The 22,531-nt window shown below is 46.4% G+C and overlaps 3 protein-coding genes across 3 annotated transcripts; 2 read left to right on the forward strand and 1 right to left on the reverse strand.

Moving 5' to 3' along the window:
- Positions 1-544: 544 nt before the first annotated feature.
- LOC142844402 (defensin beta 118-like) lies at positions 545-4,976 on the forward strand. Its single transcript, XM_075962824.1, has 2 exons — positions 545-602; positions 4,744-4,976. Exons 1-2 carry the CDS (start codon positions 545-547, stop codon positions 4,974-4,976), a joined length of 291 nt encoding a protein of 96 aa, XP_075818939.1.
- Positions 4,977-9,549: 4,573 nt separating this feature from the next.
- Positions 9,550-14,337, forward strand: LOC142844403 (defensin beta 118-like). The gene is made up of 2 exons (XM_075962825.1): positions 9,550-9,619; positions 14,087-14,337. The coding sequence occupies exons 1-2, from the start codon at positions 9,562-9,564 to the stop codon at positions 14,335-14,337; spliced, it is 309 nt and encodes a 102-aa protein (XP_075818940.1). The 5' UTR covers positions 9,550-9,561.
- A 1,616-nt stretch (positions 14,338-15,953) lies between these two features.
- On the reverse strand, positions 15,954-22,483 carry LOC142845121 (beta-defensin 19-like). Its single transcript, XM_075963879.1, has 2 exons — positions 22,426-22,483; positions 15,954-16,144 (listed from the first exon to the last, which is right to left on the reverse strand). The coding sequence occupies exons 1-2, from the start codon at positions 22,481-22,483 to the stop codon at positions 15,954-15,956; spliced, it is 249 nt and encodes an 82-aa protein (XP_075819994.1).
- Positions 22,484-22,531: the final 48 nt, after the last annotated feature.

Raw genomic sequence — 22,531 nt, forward strand, 5'->3', positions numbered from 1 at the left:
GAGGGGCTGGAGAAGGGCTGGCCACAGGAGATTCAGCTACTGTTACAGGAAGAGTGCACTCTGGGCTTCTGTTGCCCAACACTATGTAAAAATACATTCATTCATGTTGTTAAAATATTCTTTCATGAGGTACCTATATTGACATCTCCATCCTTAGAAACACAGCAATAGGACAATTTCTGCCCACAAGGAATCTTCAGCTGGCCTCCATGCAATGGCACACATGTTGATATACAATGACACGCCCACACATGCAAGGAAGACTTTCTAGTGTGCATGGCCTCTCTGTGTATATGTCCATGATGTGTTTGAACGTCTCTTCCCTTCTCTGCCTTCCCTCCGAGTTCTTAGAAAACTGTGTGGAGCAGTGAACAACCGCTTACTGCTGTTTGCCAAGAGCCAATGCTCTTAATACTTCTACATCATTCATCACTCATGGCTCACCTTCTGGACTCCACCCCATGGAAGTAAATAAAACCCGAGTCCAGAGCCCCATCACAGAATGTTCTGGACTCTTGGATGTGTCACATCCTTCTCAAATATCATGAAATACTTGCTCCTGACTCTTATGGTATTTTTTATCCTGTTCCAGCTGTTTCCAGGTAAACAGAACCAAGGAAAAGGATGAGAGAGTTAGGTTGGTGGAGTTGCTGGTGGGATGTTTGCTGTCCTTCCATCCATTGTGGGCATGGTTCTCTGGTGTGGCTGAAATCTGCTGGACTACTTGAGCTGAGCAGAATGCTTTGGGAGTGTGTCTGACCAGCATCTCTGGAGCTGTGGGATTGGGCAGAGTGTCTTTTAAGAAATCCCTTTCATATCCGGCTCTTTCCCCTGCTACTTTGTTTCAATCAATGTTCCTATGATCCAGCCAGAGGGCTGTCTTACTTCAGCAATTTTCCCGGTTTCCCCTGATGGCGAGCCCTGAAGCCTTCCTTAGATGCCGGGTTCTATTATTACTTCCCATGAAGCCCCCGTTCTGTTCTGGGATGAAAGTGTCCACAGAGCGATCATGTGGAAGAGAATGTAGACCACACTGCATCTTTTCAGCCACAGAAGTCTGATGTTTGGTTAATGATTTACAATACAGTTTTATAAGGAAATGGTCAGAGTTTTGGAATTACTGTTTGTACAGGCTATATGGTTTTCTGAAAAGAGATGACACCCCTCTTCTCATATATGAAAACCCATTCTCAGTGTGCACATAAATCCATATAAATATGCATGGGAATGGAGTTCCTTTTGGTAAAAATGTAAGTCCATTGCTTTAAAAATATTTACCTTGGCAATACATACTCAACATTTTGGTTGGCACATGCATATCTGCCTTGATGCTTCTAGAAGTCATATGTTATTCCCTCATACAGATAACTGGAAGTGTATACATCTATTCCTTATTGTGAGTAAAATTAAGTATTTCCAGATCTTTCATAAAGCAAGCAAAAACTAACAATGAGTTTTGCAAACTTGGATGAAATTTTCTAAATAATTCTCTAGAGGTCAACTTGCTAGGTCAAGAGTAACTTTATGATTTAAGTTTTTTTTTAACTTTATTTTATGTGCATTGGTGTGAAGGTGTCAGATCTTGTGGAACTGCATTTTCAGACAGTTGTGAGCTGCCATGTGGGTGCTGGGAATTGAACCTGGGTCCTCTGGAAGAGCAGTCAGTGCTCTTAACCACCTCTCCAGCCTCTGATTTAAGTTTTTATGAGTACTTTTTCAGAGTCTCCTTTGAGCCCTACATATCTGGAAGAAGTCATTCCCTCCCTAGTGTTTTAGGAGATCTGAGAAGGTATTCATCTCGCATGTAAAATTCTGGAAGTCTGTTATGCTTCCATTCAAAGTCAAATTTTGGCTTTCATTGGTATTCTGGTGATCCAGCCTGCTGCATTCCAAAGTGTAATAAAATATTATAATTTTAATCAGCTTTCAAAGTTCGATACAAATTTTATTTCTTTTTGCTTTGTTTTGTTTTTTTCTCTCTTTTCCTCTCTCCCTCCCTCCCTCCCTTTCTCTTCCTTTCTCCGTCCTTCCTTCCTTCCTTTCTTTCTTTCTTTCTTTCTTTCTTTCTTTCTTCCTTTCTTTCTTTCTTCTTTCTTTCTATTCCTGAGACAGTGTTTCTCTATGTAGCCCAGGCTGGCCTCACAGAGGTCCATCTGCCTCTGCCTCCTAAATACTGGGGGAAAAGTATGTGGCTCCCCCTGGCACAGGTTCTTGTATCTGCTAATATACACAATTATGCACTTAACATAATTATATAGATTTTTCTCTAGCTGCCCCCTTTCACCTATTTTCATCCTAACATTTAAATGACATTTTTAATTAAAATTATATATGTTTCCTCTTAGATTACAAAAGGCAGTAAATTTGGAGGGAGGTAATTTTTTATTAGTTCCTCTAGGATTTTCATGGTCTATTTTGATTGTATTCATTCCCCTTCCCCTAACTTCCCAGATCCCCTTTCCTTGCCCACCCAGCTCTGTGTCCTCCTTTTAAAAACAGTAAATGGGTGTAGCCCAGCAGGCTCATCCCAAGGTCTAAATGCCTCTGTTGTGGCCTTCTGAGTCTGGGATTAGAGGTGCTCACCCACCATACCTGCTGATTAAGTACCTGGCTGATTAGAAACCACTGCTGGTTAAGTACAGCTTTCTAAGAGGTCAGTTTTCTAAACCCTGTATATCCTTAGCCACAAGGAAAACAAAACAGTCCAGGATTTCACCTCATCTTAGAATAGGACAACAGATAACAACCAGTGTCATAGGGATGTGGGGAGGGGACCGTGTACACTGTTGGAGGGAAGATGAGTTGTTGCGATGTCGTAGGGATGTGGGGAGGGGACCATGTACACTGTTGGAGGGAAGATGAGTTGTTGCGATGTCGTAGGGATGTGGGGAGGGGACCGTGTACACTGTTGGAGGGAAGATGAGTTGTTGCGATGTCGTAGGGATGTGGGGAGGGGACCGTGTACACTGTTGGAGGGAAGATGAGTTGTTGTGATGTTGTAGGGGTGTGGGGAGGGGACCGTGTACACTGTTGGAGGAAGAAGATAAGTTCATGCTGCCAGTATGGAAATCAATATGAGGGGCCCTCCAAACACTAAAACCTGACCTAGCACATGGCCCAGCTGTACCACTTCTGGATACATACCTGCAGGACGCTAAAGCAGCACACCAGAGATATCCATACTCGGGTGTTTTAATGCAGTCGCTCAGAGCAGCCAGGTTGCAGAATCAGCTTGGATCTCTGTCCAAAGGTAAGTAAAGTGCAGCAGATAAACCCATGGAGCTTTAGTCTACAACCATTACAAGGGATCAAATTACATCGTTTTCCAGAAAAAAATGACTGGAATCTTGTGAAGTCATACACAAAATAGACCAGTATCACACGTTTTGTCCCATTTGTGGGTCTTAGAACTTTTTATAATTGCATAAACTGTTTCTATCTGTTAGATGCTATGAAAGCCGAAGGGAGACCAAGAGAAGGGAGGAGAGTCTGGGGAGAGCGAAAGGAGGGAGGGAACTAAGGAGCGGGAATAAGGCTGCTAAACTCAGAGTCCATGATCACTGTGAAAGACGTCTCCTGTGCGAAGCCAGTGGACAGACATTGATGAGAAACCTCTGTGACTCTGGGAAAACTTTGTGGCTGAGGATACAACATTCAGATGCTGCAAATGCACAATGACGTTGTATGTGTTTTCTGATTCATTTATTTCATTTTTCTTAATTAAAATGTGTTTCATTAAAAAATCCATCTAGGTTCACTTGACAATCAACAGCCAGATTTTAAAAAGAAAATTTTGATTTGTTTATTTTATTTTATGTAGATGGTTGTTCTGCCTGAGTGTGTGTATGGAAGGCCAGAAGAGAGCGTCAGATCCCCTGGAACTAGATTGATAGTCAGTCGTGAGTCACCACGTGGATGCTGGGAACTAGTGCTTCTAACTGCTCAGTCATCTCTCTGGGGCAGCAACAGACAGATTTTTGACAGATGGGACGCTGATAACAACGTCCATGAGATCTGGGGGCACTTGGAACCACCCAGGTGTTTCCTGTGAGGTTACCAACAAGCCTTTCACAGACCTGTTTCTATCTGTGGTGATGTTTCAACCTTGGGCTCTTTAAAAAGGGTGCCGTCTATTAGAATTTACTGTTGGGAAGTCTTCCACAGATGCCAAAGCATCTTTTTCATTTACAGCACACAGATTCCCCCAGCCCCCATCATCTGTGGACTCATCAGAAGTCCTAATTTGCAAGACCATTTCTGATTGGCTGAATCCAAAGCTCTCTAGGGGTGCTCCCAGCAATGTATGATTTAGCAAGCCTTAAAGTGGGGATCAATGCATGATTTTCTACAGCTGTATTTCTGGGGTACCCCATCTGATTTAATTAGATTGCCACCTCATTTTTGAAGTCACTTTATCAAGCTATGATTGATATGAGGGAGCAATATGTATCTGTGGAAATAACTCAGCTGGTACAGAGTGACGGTACCCTATTGTGCACATAAGTTACAGGATCCCACAGCTTCTTACTGAGTAACCCCAGTTCCCACTAGCTAGTGAGCCCCTTTGGCATTGGTGGTAAGATCGTGGAGACTATGGCGTAACCCACCCTTTCTTTGCGATGCTTGCATGATCTTCTTTAATGAGTCCAGGGCTGTGGTGGCGATAGCTGAGAGAGTGACCCCGTGGATCTTCTGGATGAGCCCCCGTAGCTTCGGCTAACAGCCTCTCTCCGCTCTTGTCAGTCTGCAGGTGCCGCAAAGCTTGCTGGGTCATCAGAGGACACTGCAGGAAGTACTGCAGATCTGGGGAGCAGGTGAAGAAACCATGCATCAACGGGGACTACTGCTGCACGTCAAGCAAGGTGGAGTCCTTGCCACAGGCCCCCGCAAAAACGGTCAGGCAGAATTTCAAGGGCTATCCCAAAACCATGTCGGTCATGGCCTTTATGGACAATGGTGAAATAGTGTTAAGCTGAAAAGAATTTGGTCCTCTGCAGAGCAGGGGTTGCCAGCTCCAGCCTCTCCCATGGGCCCATTAAATGTGTGACCTCCTCTCTGCTGTCTTCCTTCTCTGCTCTCACGGGGCTGGTGGCAGACCTTGAGGTGCCAATGCACGGAACAAACCGGTGCTGAACATTCAAAGAGTTAGATGGAAACAGAAAACTTCGGGCACTCTTCCTCAAACATAAATACCAAATTGTTTCGCCCAAGGCAAGCCATTTCTTCTGGGCCTCCTTGTTTGTGCCCCATATCTGTGGCTCCATGTTCCCCATCTGAGTGTCTGCCTTTCAAGGGGTGATGGGGAAGCCACTAAGGACACTCTTGTGTTACCCTTGTTTTCTAGTTTGATGTGAAAAATTTCTTGGTGTTTGGTTGTTGTTACCCACAACTACCAGGACACAAAGGGTTCTTTACATAACATGGAAAATACCTATAATTAGTCCATCCCAGGCATCGCTAGATTGTCTTCCACCCTAGACTTCTGTCTTATGTCCTGCCTGAGTGAAATGGGCCTGGGAGTCCTTCTGCCCACTGGGCTGAAGCAAAATGAGCTGGGAATGTCTCCGTGACAGAACTCTTACCTGTCCTGTATGAGACTTTCTATTCAGTCGTGTGTGTGTGTGTGTGTGTGTGTGTGCATTTGTGAGAGAGAGGGAGACAGACAGACAGACAGAGAACATGCTGGAAGATAATACAAAATGTCCTTCAGTTTCTTTAATAAATGATGCAGGAAAGCTGGAGATAGATACAAGTAAATACAGAATGAGTTACAGATGATATAGATAGATGCCTAAGACTGAAATCCGATTGCCTCACCATCCCTCACAGAGACATTACAAAATGACTGCAAGGAAGCATGGTAGAAAGAAACACAGCCCCTAGTCTAAGCCATGATGCTTTAAACTTTACTCAAAATATCAGGAAACAGAAGCGTAAATAGACAGAGGGGATTACATCAAACTAAGAGCCTCTGTAGAGTCAAGGCAACAACTGGAAGCCTGCGGTGACAGGCTACAGACTGGGAGAAGGTGTTTGCATCTATGTACCACATAAGAAGAGATTGATTCTCAGACTATAAAAGCCTGAACTCTGTATAGAAAGGAAACAATGAATGTGGGTTTTAAACAGGAAAGGGGTCTCAACAGACATTCCTCTAAAGAACACACACACTGGCCAACAGGCGTACAAAAAATATGCCCCCAAATCAGCAGAGAAATGAGAGTTAAACCACTCTGAGCTGTCACTGGCACCTGTTGAAATGACTAATGTCATAAATAAGACAAAAATAAACTCAAAAGAACCCGGGGGATGGCAAATCTTCACACTGCAGCTGGGAATCTAAATTAGGGTGGCCCTTACAGAAAACAGCCAGATAGATGTTGGGGGAGGAGCAAAAAGCAAAACTAAGGCTAAAAATCAAACTACGGAGTGATTCAACAGCCCAACTTCTAAGTATTTATCCAGGGATTTAGCGTCTGTGCACTCCACTAAGAGCCTGGCTTTTAGAAAACCACTAAAAGCAAACTTGACTTTCCCTCCCGAACTGGACCTGCAATAATACAAGTTGGGTACTTCGGGTGGGAAAAGAGGCTGTAGCTGGATGTCAAGGACATCTCCCCAGAAGATGCCTGAAAAGGAACATCCCAAAGCGAGCAAAAAGTCAGGAGAGAGCAGCTATAAACTCGAGGGAGACAGGCAGGACTTGAGGAGGGAGTGAACAATGCTGTGAAATCAGCCACCATGCCACCCTCAAACTGCAAAAGAGGATGCTGGAAAAACACAACCATGAAGGATTTGAGAGTGACCGTAGCCATATAGTGACGGGCTGATCATTCAGGCCACATTTTAGTAAGATGAGCAGAAGAGGGAGGGAGAGGGCTGGAGCCACCCTTTCAAAATCTGTGCACATAAAAGGGGGCGGGGATGGTGCCGTGGGCCGGCATGTAGTCCCCGCCACAGCTGTGCAGTGGCTGGGGGACTTTCAGAGATGAAACGACCTAACAATTGTCAAGTTCGATCCCATCCAGTGCTAAAACTGTCTCCGTGGAAACACCATCGCCCCTGCTGACGAATTCTCTAAGCAGCTACTGAGGTGTGGCAGAACAGAAGGCAGTGACTTCAGGAGGGACATGTCCACCCAAACACCATGCCAGGCGCCTGAACAGATCCAGTGAAACATGAACCAGAACGAAGGACAAAGCCTCGATTTATTCCGGGTTTCACTCTTGTGGGTCTTGATTCCAAAGCCCATGTGGTGGTTGTTGTTTAATTGGGGGCAGGGTGGTAACCAGTAGACTCATACTGGTGGGATGGCTCAATGGGTAAAGGTGCTTCCTGGCCAGGCTAAGAATCTAAGTTTGATCCCTGGATCCCAAATAAAGATGGAAAGAGAGAAAGAGAGAATTGACTCCACAAAGTGGACTCAAACCGTCACACGTGCACAGAGACACATGTGCCCACACACCCACCTTTCTCTCTCTCTGTCTCTGCTTCATGCATACACACAATAATAATAATAATAATAATAATAATAATAATAATAATAATGTAAATTAATAAATATTTTAAGCTATACAAAAAAGAAATAGACAGCAGACTGTAGAATTTGGCCCCGTACATATTCCTGCAAGTTATACTTAAAGAAATTAGCAGTCTCAGCTCTTCTCACACAGAAGTTGATCTTCAGAGGCCAGACCTTGTCACCCACACGGGTAAGCACGCTGAGCTCTGACCCGGCTGTCATGAGAAAAGCTCCCAGACAAACTGACTGATTTCTAGACCGCAAAGATTCCAAATTCTCCATTTCATGTGACTCCTCCCACCTGTTGTGTGGCAGGGCCTCATCCTTCATCAAAGCTTTGGTTTTCCCATAATAAAATTGTGTTGGGATGTTACGCTTACACTAAAGTTCTACAAACCACAGAATTAGGAGTCTCACACTTTGTGGAATGAGCTAGACCAAGTCCCACCAAGCTGCACAATTAAATCTGAAGTCTGGGGGCTGGAGAGATGGCTCAGCGGTTAGCACTTACAGCTCTTCAAACAGACCGCAGTTCCCAGAACCTGTGTCAGGTGGTCACCCTGCCTGTAATTCCAGCTCTAGACCTGACGCCCTCTTCTGGATTCCTTGGGCACTGCACCCTTGTGTACAAACCCAAATGCCCACAAATACAGGTAGTAAATAAAAATTAAAACTCTCTCTCTTTTTTTTTTATTAAATCTGAGTCTGAGTTTTAACAAGGGTGGTCTTCATGATCCTCTGACTACTCCTTCTGGAAGATCCAAGGCCTGAGTGTGCCAGGGTTTTCTGAGGGCTACATTGAATTCAAAAACCATCTTACTCCATAATCTCTGTGGTCATTTTTTCTACCACCACCACTGAGGTGGCCATATTCAGTTTGTACTTGAGGGTGTTTCTTCTGTAATTCAATCTCAAGCCACCAAGGTCACAGCTGAATTAATTATAATGTCAATGAACTACCCACTTACCACTCTTCCATTGGCAGGAAGTTCAACACTGTCTTCAAAACCAAGAGCAACACGAGCCCAGCCTCCACCTCCACAGCCCTGTGGTAAACACAAAGCCATGGTGGAAGTGGCTGTAGGGCTATGGGACTAGGCTACCTTGAAGGCTAGACCAGTCTTCTGTATCCTAAAGGCATATCTAGATGTCGGGGCCTTTGCAGATAATGCCCAGAACCCCAGTGCCCCCAGGGTACCCTTGTCAGCAATAACACCTAAAGTTACTATGAGCGCCTTTGACAAGGAGTATTCTTGGCAGCAGTGGGAAACTTTGTATGGCCCTGTTGGAGTCACAGTATACATTGAATTCTCCACCTGTTATTGCACGCCCACTCTACTACCAAGTGCCTTTCCCCGACAGAATGTAGGTGAGGTGAGCTCTTCAGTTTCTATGCGAGCTCGTGTCCATTATCTCTGGTTTCCATGAACCTCCACTGAGCGTGTGCTTTGTGTGTCAGGGGCTTTGTCCCATCCATAACAACCTCCCAGTCTAATGTAGACAGACACTGAGAAGGAGAGGTCTTTTGGGGGCAGGAATGAAGAGGGGTTTGAGATGGGTTTCTCTGTGTCGCTTTGGCTGTCCTAGGATTTTCTCTGTAGACTGGGCTGGCCCCTAACTCAGAGATCTGCCTGCCTCTGCCTCTTAAGTGCTAGAACTAAAGATGTGTGCCACCACACCTGGCTGCAGGAGAGAGCTCTTGAGTGAGGGCGACTGTGGACAAGGAGTGGGCCACCAAGAGGGCTGGAGATGCTGAGGATAGAGTCCTAGTGTGAGTTCTCCCTCTCCTGACTCCTGAACAGCTCAAGGTCTGGGACTTATGGGATTTGCACATGCTCTCAGGGCCTGTTACAGATGCTCAGTCCACATGCCAGCCAAGGGGCTGATGTTTTGCTTGGATACGCTTTTACATCTCTCTCTGGCTCAGTGCTCATCCCTCTGCCCCCACTCCAGAAAACCCAATAAAAGTCTTGATCAGATTCACACTGTACCCAGTGTTCTGGGTGCCTGCATCTCCCACCTACTACTTCCCAAGAACCATGAGACTTCTGCTGTTGGCTCTTCCTGTCCTTGCTCTTCTACCCCAAGTGATCCCAGGTAACAGAAGCCAGGGAAGTGACCAAAGTGATGGTCTAATGGGCCCTGGCCTCTGGGGGACAGTGTGTGGCTGCTCTCCCTAACACAGCCCGCACCACATTCCTCGCTGAAATGGTATCTGGCAAGGGTGGGATGGAGGTCGGTCAGGCAATCCTCAGGGCAGCCTCCACAGCCAGAGTTCCTCCATGTGCCATGTGCCCACCTAAAGAACAAGGTTAGACTTTCATCCTCCTCCGTTCTCTTCCTGGCCTGTGGAACTCTAGAAAACACCTCCCAAATCCACAGCCTTATGGCATCTTGGTCTTCTAAAAGTCTTGCTATCGCTTTTCCAGGAGACTCTTTGTCTTCTCGTGTTCTTCGAAACGTCTGCAGAGCTGTTACATGGATGGCAGAGCTGGCTTTCTTCTCCCTTGTACCCTGAAAGTCGAGAGCGTGATAACCACTGTTTTTAAAAGGTTACCCAAAGGCACGGCTGGAACCCTGATTCTATCACTCTGGAAACCCCATCCTCTGCTCCTGCACAAATCTCCCAAGGCAGATTTCAGAACATGGGAAACTCGTTAAAGTGACCAGCATGTTTGTTTCAAAAAACTAAATATACTATCCCCATGACTATACAACGTTCTTGTTTCATTTCATATTTTGTGGCTTCCTAGAGTTCTGCCTCATCCTTTACAAATTTAAAAAAGTCTATCGTAATAAAAACCATGGCTGGGCATGGCAGTGCTCGCCTTTACTCCCAGCATTTGGGAGGCAGAGTCAGAGGCAGGAGGATCTCTGTGAGTTCCAGACCAGCTTGGTCTACATCACAATGAGTTCCAGGACAGCCAAAGCTACAGAGTGAGACCTATATCTAAAAACCAACCAAACAAACAAAACAACAAACAAACAAAACCTAAAATCAAAAAACTATAAACTTATATGAAGTCCTTTAGAACTTCTTTAGCCACCCATGAGAAGGAGTGTATGCTATACTTCCCTGTGTGGGTATAGATAAGGATTCACCTAAGATAAGTTCCTAAAAAAGAACTGGTCATGCTAAAGGTAGGTTGACTTTTTCTTTCACTTCAAGAATTCCTCACTTCTATACCTGTCAGGACCCACCAGTAGGAGCCGCTGCCTTTCGGAGCCTTGAGTTACTTTCAGCTGCAGCAGAGGGCAGAATCAGGGAGAATTCTCTGGGATCTCTAGGAGACTCAGCTGTGTCTGCCCTGCATTCTGATGGGGATAAGGAGAGAAGGGAAGGGGCGTGGAAGAGTCTGGGAAGGCAGCCCATGGCCCCAGAAACTCGGGGCACGAATAAGAGAAGGAACTTTGTATGACACACTTTGGGCTGTCTCTAGCCAGACCCTTGAAGGCAAGAGTTGGGACGAGGAAGGAGTATAAAGCCTTCTTTGTCCTGGACACCCCCCTACTTCAGAAATGACAAAAATCAGTCACTGGTGACAGGAGGACCTCCTGAGCCTCTCAAGGGCAGGGCGTGAGGCCCATCATCAGGACCTATCATCACAGTCGCCACCGCACTTGGCGTTATTTCTACTGGTCTGATGGATAAAAGTGTCTCACACTGTTATTTCAACCCATGTGTATTCCCCAGGAATCAACCCCTGCAAACGGCTTCCTCTCAAGACCTTCAGTCCCCTTGTGATTTCAGTCTTATTACTTCCCCACCTAACTGACTTTGCAATCACCACAGCTTCCTTGCTGATTGGAAAACTTCAAGGTCAGCCTGCCTCTGGGTCTTTGTATTTGGGGTTCCCCTGCCTTACATGCTCTTCCCCTAATCACACTCCCTCTCTCACATCCTCTCAAGAGAAGTCTCCCCACTTCCCTGCTAATCACTTATATCCCGCCCCCACAATCTGCTCGCCTTCTTTCCACAATGTGTATCTACAGCTAACTATTAAGCATGAAGTCTTTTTAACATTCTGCTCCTATTATCATATTTAAGGTCCATAAAAAATCCGAACTACTCACGAGAAGGGCATGTCTGATCTGTTTTGTCTTTAGCAGTTGCCAGCTCTTTCATCTTGAGCAGTGTGCCTGGCACACAGTAGGCACTCAGCAAACAACGGTTCAGTGTTTCAATAGATGTGCAAAGTCAACAAAAGCAGCTTCTCCTCCCTCTAGTAGCCGACTGCTTAACATGTGTGCCTGATGCAGATGCAGGCAGGCGTTCTTTACGTATTTGTGATTAAATGCCCTAGGCGCGTCTGCAATCTGTCGCCTCTCAGTACATGGACTTTGCCCAGTATAAGTCCTCGACAAGAGAGAAAACCACTCAACTCTGGTCTTACAAGTTCAACTACACAGTGTCTCATACGCAGTGCCTGGGATTTTGTAAAAGGCGCCTCCTGATTCTCACCCAAAGGGTCCTCTGTCATTCTCTAATGGTTTAACTCTTTTTCCACACTTCGACCGTTAGTACCAGATGTGGTGGACAATCTGTTTTATTTTCCCCCAAAGAATGGGCTAGCTCTCCCGGCTCTCCACAGCATGTGGAGAGTTTACACTGTCTCCCCCTCTTCCGGGGACTCCTTACTGTGTGTGTCAGAGTGTGCTATTCTGTCTGCCTGGGCTATTTACCCTTTTGGCAATGGTGTGTGTGTGTCAAATAGTGATAAAAGAGCTTGTTTCGTTTTCCTCTTCTCGATAGAAATGGAAGTTTCTCCATCAGACAACACTAGCTCTGGGATTTGATGTACAAACATCACCAAACTGAGGAAAATCCAGCTGGTTGTGGTGCACGTCTTTAATCCCAGCATTTGGGAAGCAGAGGCAAATGGGATCTCTGTGAGTTTGAGGCCAGTTTGGTCTACTTAGCAAGTTCTAGGCCAATCAGAACTGCATAGTGAGGGCCTGTCTCAAAAAAAAAAAATTAAGAAAAATCTACCTTGTTTTCCTGCATCTAGATAATTAAGTGACGACCTCCTTCATTCTTCAAGAGTTGTTTCTTTAGTGGATTTCCTAACATTAACATTCTTTGCATCTGGGGTTGAATCCTAGTCGATGGTGCTATATTAATTTATTTTCAATGAACATTGGCTCATATTTCATTTAAAAAATTTTAAATCTGTATTAAGAAAGTAGATCTACACCTTTCTCATTTTAGAACAAAGACGACACAAGTCTCATAAAATAAGCCATATAGCTTTCTTTTTATATGCCGGTTTGTTTTTTAGTTTCTGGAACATTTTACACAAAGTAGCATGGGAGCCTTCTGTGGGGATTTTTATACCTAATTTTATTACATTTGACCAGAAAACAGAATTGGGGTGCTGAGTCCATGAAACTTTTCAAAGTTTGTTTCCAATGCCCTAAGACCTTGCTACAGGCATGGCCAATGGATTAGAAGTATTGACAGCCTCTAGGGTTTTGTCAGACAAAGAACATACGTGTTCTGCCCCACCTACTGGGTCAGAACCTGCCTTTCAGCAACTACTCTGCCTGCTTGTGGGGTTTGGGCTCTCTCGAGCGCATCTGGGAGTTTTAGAGCCCCAGCCTGAGGGTCCCAGGGAGCAAAGCCTCCTGACTAGTCTAATTCTCGCTAGTCAAATCCTTGCGCCGATCCAAGCTTCCAGTGAACGCTCTGTTTGTCAGCCCCAGTGTAGCTGTGCAGGGATGCTTTGCATTATCTCTAAAAACGCAAATGTTTGCTATGTGCACGTGAGCGTGGTTTCACAGTGTCTTAATGTGTTCGGAGAAATTAGGCTAGTGCAAATAACTCAATCGTAGTCATGAGGTGAAATTTTTAATGTAATTGTTCATGTGTATTTATTTACTTTTTTTTTTTTTTGAGACAGGGTTTCTCTGTAGCTTTTTGGTTCCTGTCCTGGAACTAGTTCTTGTAGACCAGGCTGGCCTCGAACTCACAGAGATCCGCCTGCCTCTGCCTCCCGGGTGCTGGGATTAAAGGCGTGCGCCACCACCGCCCGGCTTATTTACTTATTTTTAATGGGGGGCGGAGAAGAGCACATAAAACAACAAAAGGTTTGGTCCTAGCCTTATAATTAGTTGGAGGCAGAATTACACATGCAAATTTCCATAAACCAGTATGTGCGCCACGGTGTATTCATGGAGGTCAGAGGGGGGAAAAAAACTGTGGGAACCAGTCAGTCCTCTTGGATGGGGTCTGAGGGCCAAACTCAGGGTCACCAGGCTTAGCAGCAAGGGCTGTGACGTCATCTCAGCAACCCCATATCAAGTGAGTTTCTTGATATGGGTAGCTTGAAACAGGTCTGGGGAGCTTTGTAATGGCTATCCCCATTGCCTTGTAATCAGCAAGTTTCTTTTCATTGTTGAGTGATAATCGCACTCCGAGGAAAGCTAAACAGGACCTGGAAACACAGCACTACCGAGTTGCGGGGAGGAGCCTAGCCCTGCCACAGCCCAATTTGTGGAATGCCAGATCTATAGCCACGAAGCAACAATAATTTCAAATGACCGGTCTCTCCTTTGATTATTTAGCCTATGGTGGTGAGAAAAAATGCTTGAACCTATGGGGAAGCTGCAGGAAAAAATGCAAAGATGGAGAAATGTTTCGGGACACGTGTAAACATCACAGAGTCTGCTGCGTTCCAGACACTAGGGAGCGCAAGCAAAAGGTCTCCGTCACTGTCGGCTGGACCACCGGGACCACTGAGGCAACCTCTGCAGCCTATGCAATGGACTTCGATTTTAACTCGGAATTCAAAATACATACAGGGAAAAATTCATAATACTTAGGTGTGAGAGACTAGAGTGGAGACAAAACAAAAAAACAACCGAGAGAGGTGGCTGGAGAGCTCTATCTCCGGAGTCTATAAAACATTGAAGCATCCATGAGCTACCACCCCCTCCTGATTGTGTGATTCTAAAAAATAAAAATAAAAAAATCCACTGTGTAAAGCATTCAAGTGTTTCCACCGGTAAACAGAGCCTGCTGGGATGAAATTGCAAAGCACAATGCCAGCAGGGACTACTTGCTTTCAGAGGTGAGAGGTTTTAACCCTCTGAAAAGAGAAATAATCCCAGAGGACTGCAAGGACCAGCTAAGAGAAAATGAAGCTCCCTAGATAACAGGGGTGGGGGGAAGGCTCTAAACTCAGGAGTAAACAAAGGTAAAAGGGGTATCACAAAGAGCAAGCAAGCTTAGCCTTCCTAGGAAGGCAGTAATGGCAGAAGGGCTACCTAGAGGCACACTTCTGGACCTTTCAAAGAGGCAGTCTAATAGAGGTTGGATCATAGCCAGCTCCCGAAAAGAAGCTATACCAAAGCCAGCTGCATACTGGTGTAGGCCACAGTCAGAGAAGTAGAGAAAGATGTGGCCTTGGGTGGCTACTCTCCTATTGACAGTAATTAGAATTAAAGAAAGAGCAACAAGATATCAGTGGAAAGTAAGACATAAAAAGTAAGTATTATGGCCAGCGAGGTGGCTCAGTGGGTAAAGGGACTTTCACTGCAAGCCTGATGACCCGAGTTCAATCCCTGGGACCCACATGAAGGTGGAAGGAAAGAACCAATTATGCAGACAGTTATACAGAGTTGTCATCCACCCACTCCATGAGCATGACGGGACACCCTTACAAGGACACACATCATGTTCACACACAATAAGAATGAGTTGTTTAGAAATATAGTTTTTTAAAAGCCCTCTAGAAATTTAGGAATTAAAAGACCTTAACAATCATGGAAAAGGGCATGTATTGTTCAAATTCCTTCTATAGTAACCACCAAACCCATCCCAGCCTCACAACCTGAGGCCACGACCAGACAGCTTACTCCAAATCCAACAGCTCTGCTTAGACGTTCTTCTAGGCTTAACTGACTGTGTCCGCAAGACTACACACCTAGCCCATCCTGCCTGTGAGTCCTACATGGCATATATTGCGCTGGCTCATCCCAAATCCTTCCCTCCCTGGTCTCCAATGCACTCTCCCACTACCACTTCTGGTGGCTGCTCAGGCTCCTCTTTTTTTTTTTGTTTCTGTTTTTGTTTATGTTTTTCAAGACAGGGTTTCTCTGTGGCTTTGGAGCCTGTCCTGGAACTAGCTCTTGTAGACCAGGCTGGTCTCGAACTCACAGAGATCCACCTGCCTCTGCCTCCCGAGTGCTGGGAGTAAAGGTGTGCGCCACCACCGCCCGGCTCAGGCTCCTCTCTGAAAGTCATTCAGGGACCTGGACCCCTCTCCCACAAGGTTGCTTCCAGGACAGGACAGACATCTGCCCACACCAAACCCAATCTCTCTCCAGTAGAGGAAAGACAGGCAAGCAATGGCAAGTGCATGAACTTTAATAAGGAGGGGGAGAGCAGAGAGGGAGTCCCTGGAAGCTTGTGCGTGGCGTTCGCCAGCATTCACGGTATTTTTGGCCAGTGTTTCTCATAGGACCAGTTGGTGTCATCTACACCGGCAAGGCTGATCCGCACGTAGGGCTGGAGGCAGCATGTCTGATAAGTTCGGCAGTAGAAGTAGGGCTGCTCGTCCTTCTTGCAGGTAGACCTACAGAAGCCTCTGTTACCCATGCATTGAAGGACAGGATTTTTGCCTGGCCAACAAACAAAAAAAAAAATGATGATAATTAATTTCTGCTCACCTGTGACAAACGGGGCATCAGGAGCACAGAAAAGACCTAAAAGGTGACAGCGAGCGTCACAGTCAAGAGAGACAGCATCAGTGTCCTTTCCTCCACTTGTCCTGCTACTCTCAGGCCAAGGCTCTGGACATTAGAGTGAGGAAGACAATGCAGAAAGAGATAGGGGCAAGGGGGACAGAACAGAACAGAGGACCCAGAAGAAAACCCACACAGCTAGACACACCCAGCTTTGGCAAAGAGGCCCCAAACATTCGCTGGGAGGAGGAGGCTTGTTCAGTAACTGGTGCTGGTGGCCCTGAGTGTGGAGCTGCACCGAAGGAGATTACATCTGAATCCCTCAGTCTGCACCCAAGTCCTTTCCAAGCAGAACAGGGACCTTGATTTAAAGCTAGAGACCCTTACAAGTGTTAGGAGAAAACGCCTGAGGATATAGACCCAGGAATTTCCTCAGTAGGACCCAAACAGCTCAGGAAATAACCCCAAGAATTGACAAATGGGGTTAAATTAAAAGTCTCCTGTGCAACAAAATAAACTGTCAGCAGAGCAGACAACAGAACGGGAGGACCATCTTCGTCAGCTAAACCGTGAATGGAGGAATACTATCTAGAATATACAGAGTGGGAAAAACCGCTTTTTGGGAAATGGCTCAGTGGTCAAGAGCACTGGCTGCTCTTCTAGGGGACCCAGGCTTGATTTCCAGCACCCACATGAGAGTTCACAACTGTCTGTAACTCCAGTTCCAGAGAGTCCGACACCCTCTTCTGGCCTGCATGGGCACTGGGCATGTATGTGCTGCACAGATATATATGTGGGCAAAACACCCACAAACCTAAAATAAATCTTAAAAAAAAAAACCCTCAGGCACCAAAAAGCAAAACTGTCAATCAATAAATAGGCCAATGAACTTTTGAAAACTGACAGTTATCAAAAGAAGAAACATAAATGGCTGAGTCTTTTTGAAAGCATTGGATATCCACAGCCATCAAGGAAATGTGAGAAAAGGGACCCTCACCCACCGCTGGTAAGAATGAAATGGGTACAGCCACTGTGGAAACCAGCTGGAGGTTTCTCGAACAGCTAAAAATAGAGCTGTCACGTGACCCAGATATATACCTGGCGTATACCCAAAGGGTCATGCAGCACCTTCCAGGGCTACCAGGCCACTCAGTGCCCCTGAAGAACACACAGAAGAGAGAATGCCCCTCCCAGCTAGGCTGGCACCAAAGGACACAGACTTTAGAACTGGAACCTCCAAGCATGCTGTGGCAGTGAGAAGCCACCCCCTGCTCCTGCCTCCATGTCAAGGCATTGCCCAGATCTTATCCTACACAAAATAACCAGGTCTCGATTAAAACTCACTCATCAGAACCAGGATGATCACACGTCAAATTAAAAAAAAAAAAAAGATAACCAGCCAAACCTGTGATCCCTCCATGTTCAGAGCACCAATGGTTTGTTCCTGTTCATCCTGAACTGCACCCCACAGAAGCACGTAGCAGTCTCTTTAGTATGTATATGTCTGTGTGTGTGAGTGTTTATGTATGTGTAGGTGCATATACGGAAGTCAGACGTCCGCCTCGGGTGTTATCCTCAGCCACTGTCTACCTTGTGTTTTGGGACAGGGTCTCTCAGCGGAACCTGACCTCGGTGGTTTTGGCTGGAATCCTCCTGTTTCTGGCCTCCTGACGCTGAGACAACAGACTCGGTCAGACGAGTTCAGCTTTGTGTGCTCCCGGGGATCCAAACTCGAGCTTGCACAGCAAGCACTTTGTACACTGAGCCACCTCTCTAACCCGCAAACTGAGGTTATTACAATGCTCTGGTTAAAATATGAGCTCAGAGACTGGAGAGACATCCCAGTGGTTAGAGCACTTGCTGCTCCTGCAAGGAACCCAGGTTCAAACCCACAATGCTGCCTTACAATCATCTGTTACTTCCAGGGGATCCAATGCCCTCTTCTGACTTCTGAGGATACCTGTCATGCTTGTGGTGCACAGACACACAAAATAAAATTTAAAAATCTAAAAATAATTTAGCAAAAATATGTGGACACTGATAGAGTAAGACACCTGACATGTCAACCTCTGGGTGAGTTCACACACATGCACACATGTGCATTCACCACATGCACACACAAATACACACATGCATGCACACATGTGCATTCACCATGTGCACACACACAAATGTACACTCATGCAATGCACATATGTGCATTCACCATGTGTACACACACAAATGTGCACTTACACAATGCACACATCTGAATTCACCATGTGCACCACACAAAAACACACACATGTACACATGTGCATTCACCATGTGCACACACACAAATTTACATTCACACAAATGCAGACTCACACACATGCATACATGTGCATTCACCATGCGTACACACACAAATGTGCATTCACACACATGTGCACCACACAGAAACACACACACGTACATTCACCACATGCACACACACAAATGCATACTTACACAGGCACACTTCTGCATTCACTATGTGCACACACAGAAACACACACATGCATACATATGCATTCACTATGCGCACACACACACAAAGGTACACTCACACATATGTACAACACACATGCATTCATTATGTGCACACAAACACACACAAACACAAATTCACACATTTGCACACATATGCACTCACCATATATACTCACACAAACGGACACTCACACATATGCACATATATGCATTTGCCATATGCATACACACACACACACACACAAAGATCAGATCAAAATCTTGGAAAAGAATACAAATAAAAGCCCTTATACCATATGTCTGGATTCTTAAAAGTGATGAATCAAGTCAGCAAGAGAAATATGTAAGCAAAATCTATTCTATGTTCTTCAGGGAAACAACACTCTGGGATGACCCCATTGGGATTCATAACTCTTGGGCTCCTCAGAGTTCCTGTAGAAACATGGCAGCCTTGGGGCAGCTGCCCACCCTCAACCCAGCGTTCATCCCCCACATCCTCAGATCTGCATCCACCAAGAAGTAGCTCATGAGAACTTGTGGCCCAAGCTTGGCCATGGCCCCTGAAACAGAATGTAGCTGGCATTTCTCCCCGTGCCTAGTGGCACTTCCCAGAAGGTCCTGTGGGTGCACCTAGGGAACAGACCTCACAGCTTCAGGAAGAAGCCTCAGAGTCTTTGGACAGACTGCGCCAGGCCCCACTGATCAAAGTGCAAGCCTGAAGGCAGGGTGGGCATCACTGGCCCACCTCCCAGTGGGGAGGCGCTTACAGGAAGCCTAAAGGAAAGGCAGGATGGGGGAGGGGCTATGTTCCTAGAACATTCTCGTCCCGTATCAAAGAACTCCTATCGGTCTCAATGGCGCGTGTCATGCTTCAAACCCACCCCCCATCCTTGACCTCATCAACAGCATAGCTCAGGGGTGAACAATTGTGTAAATGACGCCCGAGACCAGGATTTGAAGACATCCAGTCCCACAGACGCCCCATCAGGATCTTTAAATTCCCCATTTCTAGTCTCACCCGTGTTAATCCAGCCAAATGGTGTAGACTTCTGTCCCTTGCCACCCCCTGCCAGAGCCAAGGAAGACCAACAGTGCCTGCTCTGCAAGGGCCTGCAGAAACTGACAAGATTGGCCACAGATGTGTTTACCGAGCCCTCGGACCCTGCCTATTTAATTCTATTTTTCTTTTGTTTTGTTTTGAGACAGGGTTTCTCTGTAGCTTTGGTTCCTGTCCTGGAACTAGCTCTTGTAGACCAGGCTGGCCTCAAACTCACAGAGATCCCCCTGCCTCTGCCTCCCGAGTGCTGGGATTACAGGCTCATGCCGCCATCACCTTGCTTATTGTAACCCTAAGCTAAATGATGTTGTTGTTCGACTTTCCCAAAAACAAGATGCTGGAGCTCTGACAGGGTTGGAAACAGGATCCGTTAGTGGTAAGAGGCAGAGCCGAGATGAATGAGTGAGAGAATGCTAAGAATGGACACGCTCACCCTGAGTGGACAAGCTGCAGGTGCTGTCTGTATTTGGAATGCGAGTTCTTGAGCATTACAAGGTCTTTCGGGGGAAATCCAAAGATTTAGGTTCCACTCAGCCACTTTTGACCTATTCCCTCCCAAGATGAACCAATACTCTAGGCATCTAAGGCCCCTTTAAGTCTGTGGTTCCACCCACCCCGTGCTCCCTCAGTTTATATATGTCTCCATAGCCGCTCCTGGGGCTGGTAGGTGACACCATCTTCAACACTGTGCTTCTCACCCCATTACCAAGGTCCAGTCCTGATGGTTTCTCTCCACTGCCTCTGAACTCTGGCCTTCCATCTCCCCACCCCAATCCATTATGACTGACAGACACCAAAGTCAATTCTGTGAGTTTTAATGTGGTGTAGAGACTAAAGGATGAGAAGCAACATCCTTTCTACCAATAGTAGGAGCGTCTCTTCTTTCTATGGAGTTTTGAGGACGTCGTAGGAGTGGTCCAGCCAAGGACTCCATCAATGACCATGGTAGGGAGGGTTAGGTAACGCAAAGGGACGCAGCAGCGTTTGCGATTTTGGCAGCGTATGACACTGTCTTCCCCGTCCTTGCACATCACCCGGCAGTGTCCGTCCTTCCAGCATGCATCTTTGGGGCACAGGAACAATTGTTAGGCGTGTGTTAGTATTGCTCGAATGACAGACAAGAAGCAGCGGATGACAGGGGAGCAGGGGAGAAACAGAGATGCACAGGCCCAGGAAAGGCGAGCGGGCCTTGAGAGGGAGAGAAAGCTTTCTGGAAAATTCTTTTTTATTTTTGAAACAGGCTCTCAGCTCCTGGCCTGAAACTTGCTCCTGTAGACCAGGCTGGCCTCAAACACAGAGATTCACCTGCCTCTGCCTCTAATGCTTGATGGGGGAGAGTCTTTTGTTTTGTGTTGATTTCATTGGTTAAATAAAGAGACTGCCTTGGCCTTTTAATAGGACAGAAAATTAGGTAGGCAGAATAGACGGAACAGAATGCTGGGAGAAAGAAGCTGAGTCAGGCAGTCGCCATGATTCTTCCACTCCAGACAGATGCAGGTTAAGATCTTTCCTGGTAAGCCAGCTCGTGGTGCTACACAGAATATCAAATATGGGTTACATCAATATGTAAGAGCTAGCCAATAAGAGGTTAAAACTAATGGGCCAAGCAGCGTTTAAAAGAATACAATTTGTGTGTTATTATTTCGGGTATAAAGCTAGCCGTGCGGGCGGCCGGGTGCCAAGAACGTAGCCCGCCGCTAATATTACAACAAAAGCTTGGATTAAAGGCGTGCTCCACCACATCCAGCCAAGGGAAAGCTTTCTTCAAAGTTTCTCCCCATCGATCATCCTGCCTCCCCCCCAACTTCCTAGTCCTTCCTCCAGAATCAGTGTGTGTGAATGAGGGTTCCACCTAGAGGAACCTGGGAATGATGGGAAAGGGACAATGCCCATCTATGTGCTAGTGGACAGAGGAGACTCAGTTACATCACAACAGAGTCAGCTCCTTAACAGCTGGTGACAGAAGTCAGCAGACCTCAGCTCTGACCTCAGCCCAGGGTCCCGTCCCCTTGAGTCATACTCATCTACTTAAGACTCAAGCCCTAGTCAACTTCCTGCCTTGCCCAGCTCAGTGCTCCCTGAGGCCTCACTCTAAGCCAAACGCAAATCTAATCAAGTCACCAGCCAGCTCCCTGCCACCAAGCTGCACCCAAGCACCCAGCACACCAGACGACTACCCCACCTTCAGCCCAAGTCTAGTCCAAGGCCAGCAGCAGCTCCACTGAAGCCAAACCTCCCCTCTCCATCTTATTCCAGGGCACCTGGAAATCCAGATCCTCACCTCCAGCCCATGTTGACACTTTCTGTCACCCTAGCCCCTGAGTGTTCCCACAGGAGGAATTACCCCTAACCAAGTCCCCAACCTGAACCCAATCCTTCGCCCCTTATCCATCTCCTAAGTTCCCACCAGAATTCTACTCTTGCCCTCAAGGTACCAGACCCTGGCAAACATCTCTCATGCAGCTACTTAGTAAAGCAGAATGAGAGAGAGAGAGAGAGAGAGAGAGAGAGAGAGAGAGAGAGAGAGAGAGTGCAACATGCACAAGCACTTGGGTTACCCTTTGAAGCTGTGTGAAATGGGAAAAGACTTAAACGTTGACCCTGTGAGAGTGAAGGAGAGAGAGAAACCCAGAGACAGGACCCCAGACCCTAAAAGAACCCACGTTACCTGACATCACCAGTTCTGTTGCCACAAATATGGCAAGAAGCAGGAACAACAGCTTCATGGTGGCAGTACCCGGGTGAAGGAGGCAGCTGAGCTGCAGGACAGGAAC

This window comes from Microtus pennsylvanicus, chromosome 2, assembly GCF_037038515.1.
Source record: "Microtus pennsylvanicus isolate mMicPen1 chromosome 2, mMicPen1.hap1, whole genome shotgun sequence".
NCBI classification, from domain to species: Eukaryota; Metazoa; Chordata; class Mammalia; order Rodentia; family Cricetidae; genus Microtus; species Microtus pennsylvanicus.

Bases quoted from the DNA above. Each gene is read 5' to 3' on its own strand.
- LOC142844402 (XM_075962824.1), top strand. From the start codon at position 545: ATGAAATACTTGCTCCTGACTCTTATGGTATTTTTTATCCTGTTCCAG. The intron at 603-4,743 runs GTAAACAGAACC...CGCTCTTGTCAG, and splicing joins CCTGTTCCAGCTGTTTCCAG to TCTGCAGGTGCCGCAAAGCT.
- LOC142844403 (XM_075962825.1), top strand. From the start codon at position 9,562: ATGAGACTTCTGCTGTTGGCTCTTCCTGTCCTTGCTCTTCTACCCCAA. The intron at 9,620-14,086 runs GTAACAGAAGCC...TTGATTATTTAG, and splicing joins TCTACCCCAAGTGATCCCAG to CCTATGGTGGTGAGAAAAAA.
- LOC142845121 (XM_075963879.1), bottom strand. From the start codon at position 22,483: ATGAAGCTGTTGTTCCTGCTTCTTGCCATATTTGTGGCAACAGAACTG. The intron at 16,145-22,425 runs GTAACGTGGGTT...TTTGTTGGCCAG, and splicing joins AACAGAACTGGTGATGTCAG to GCAAAAATCCTGTCCTTCAA.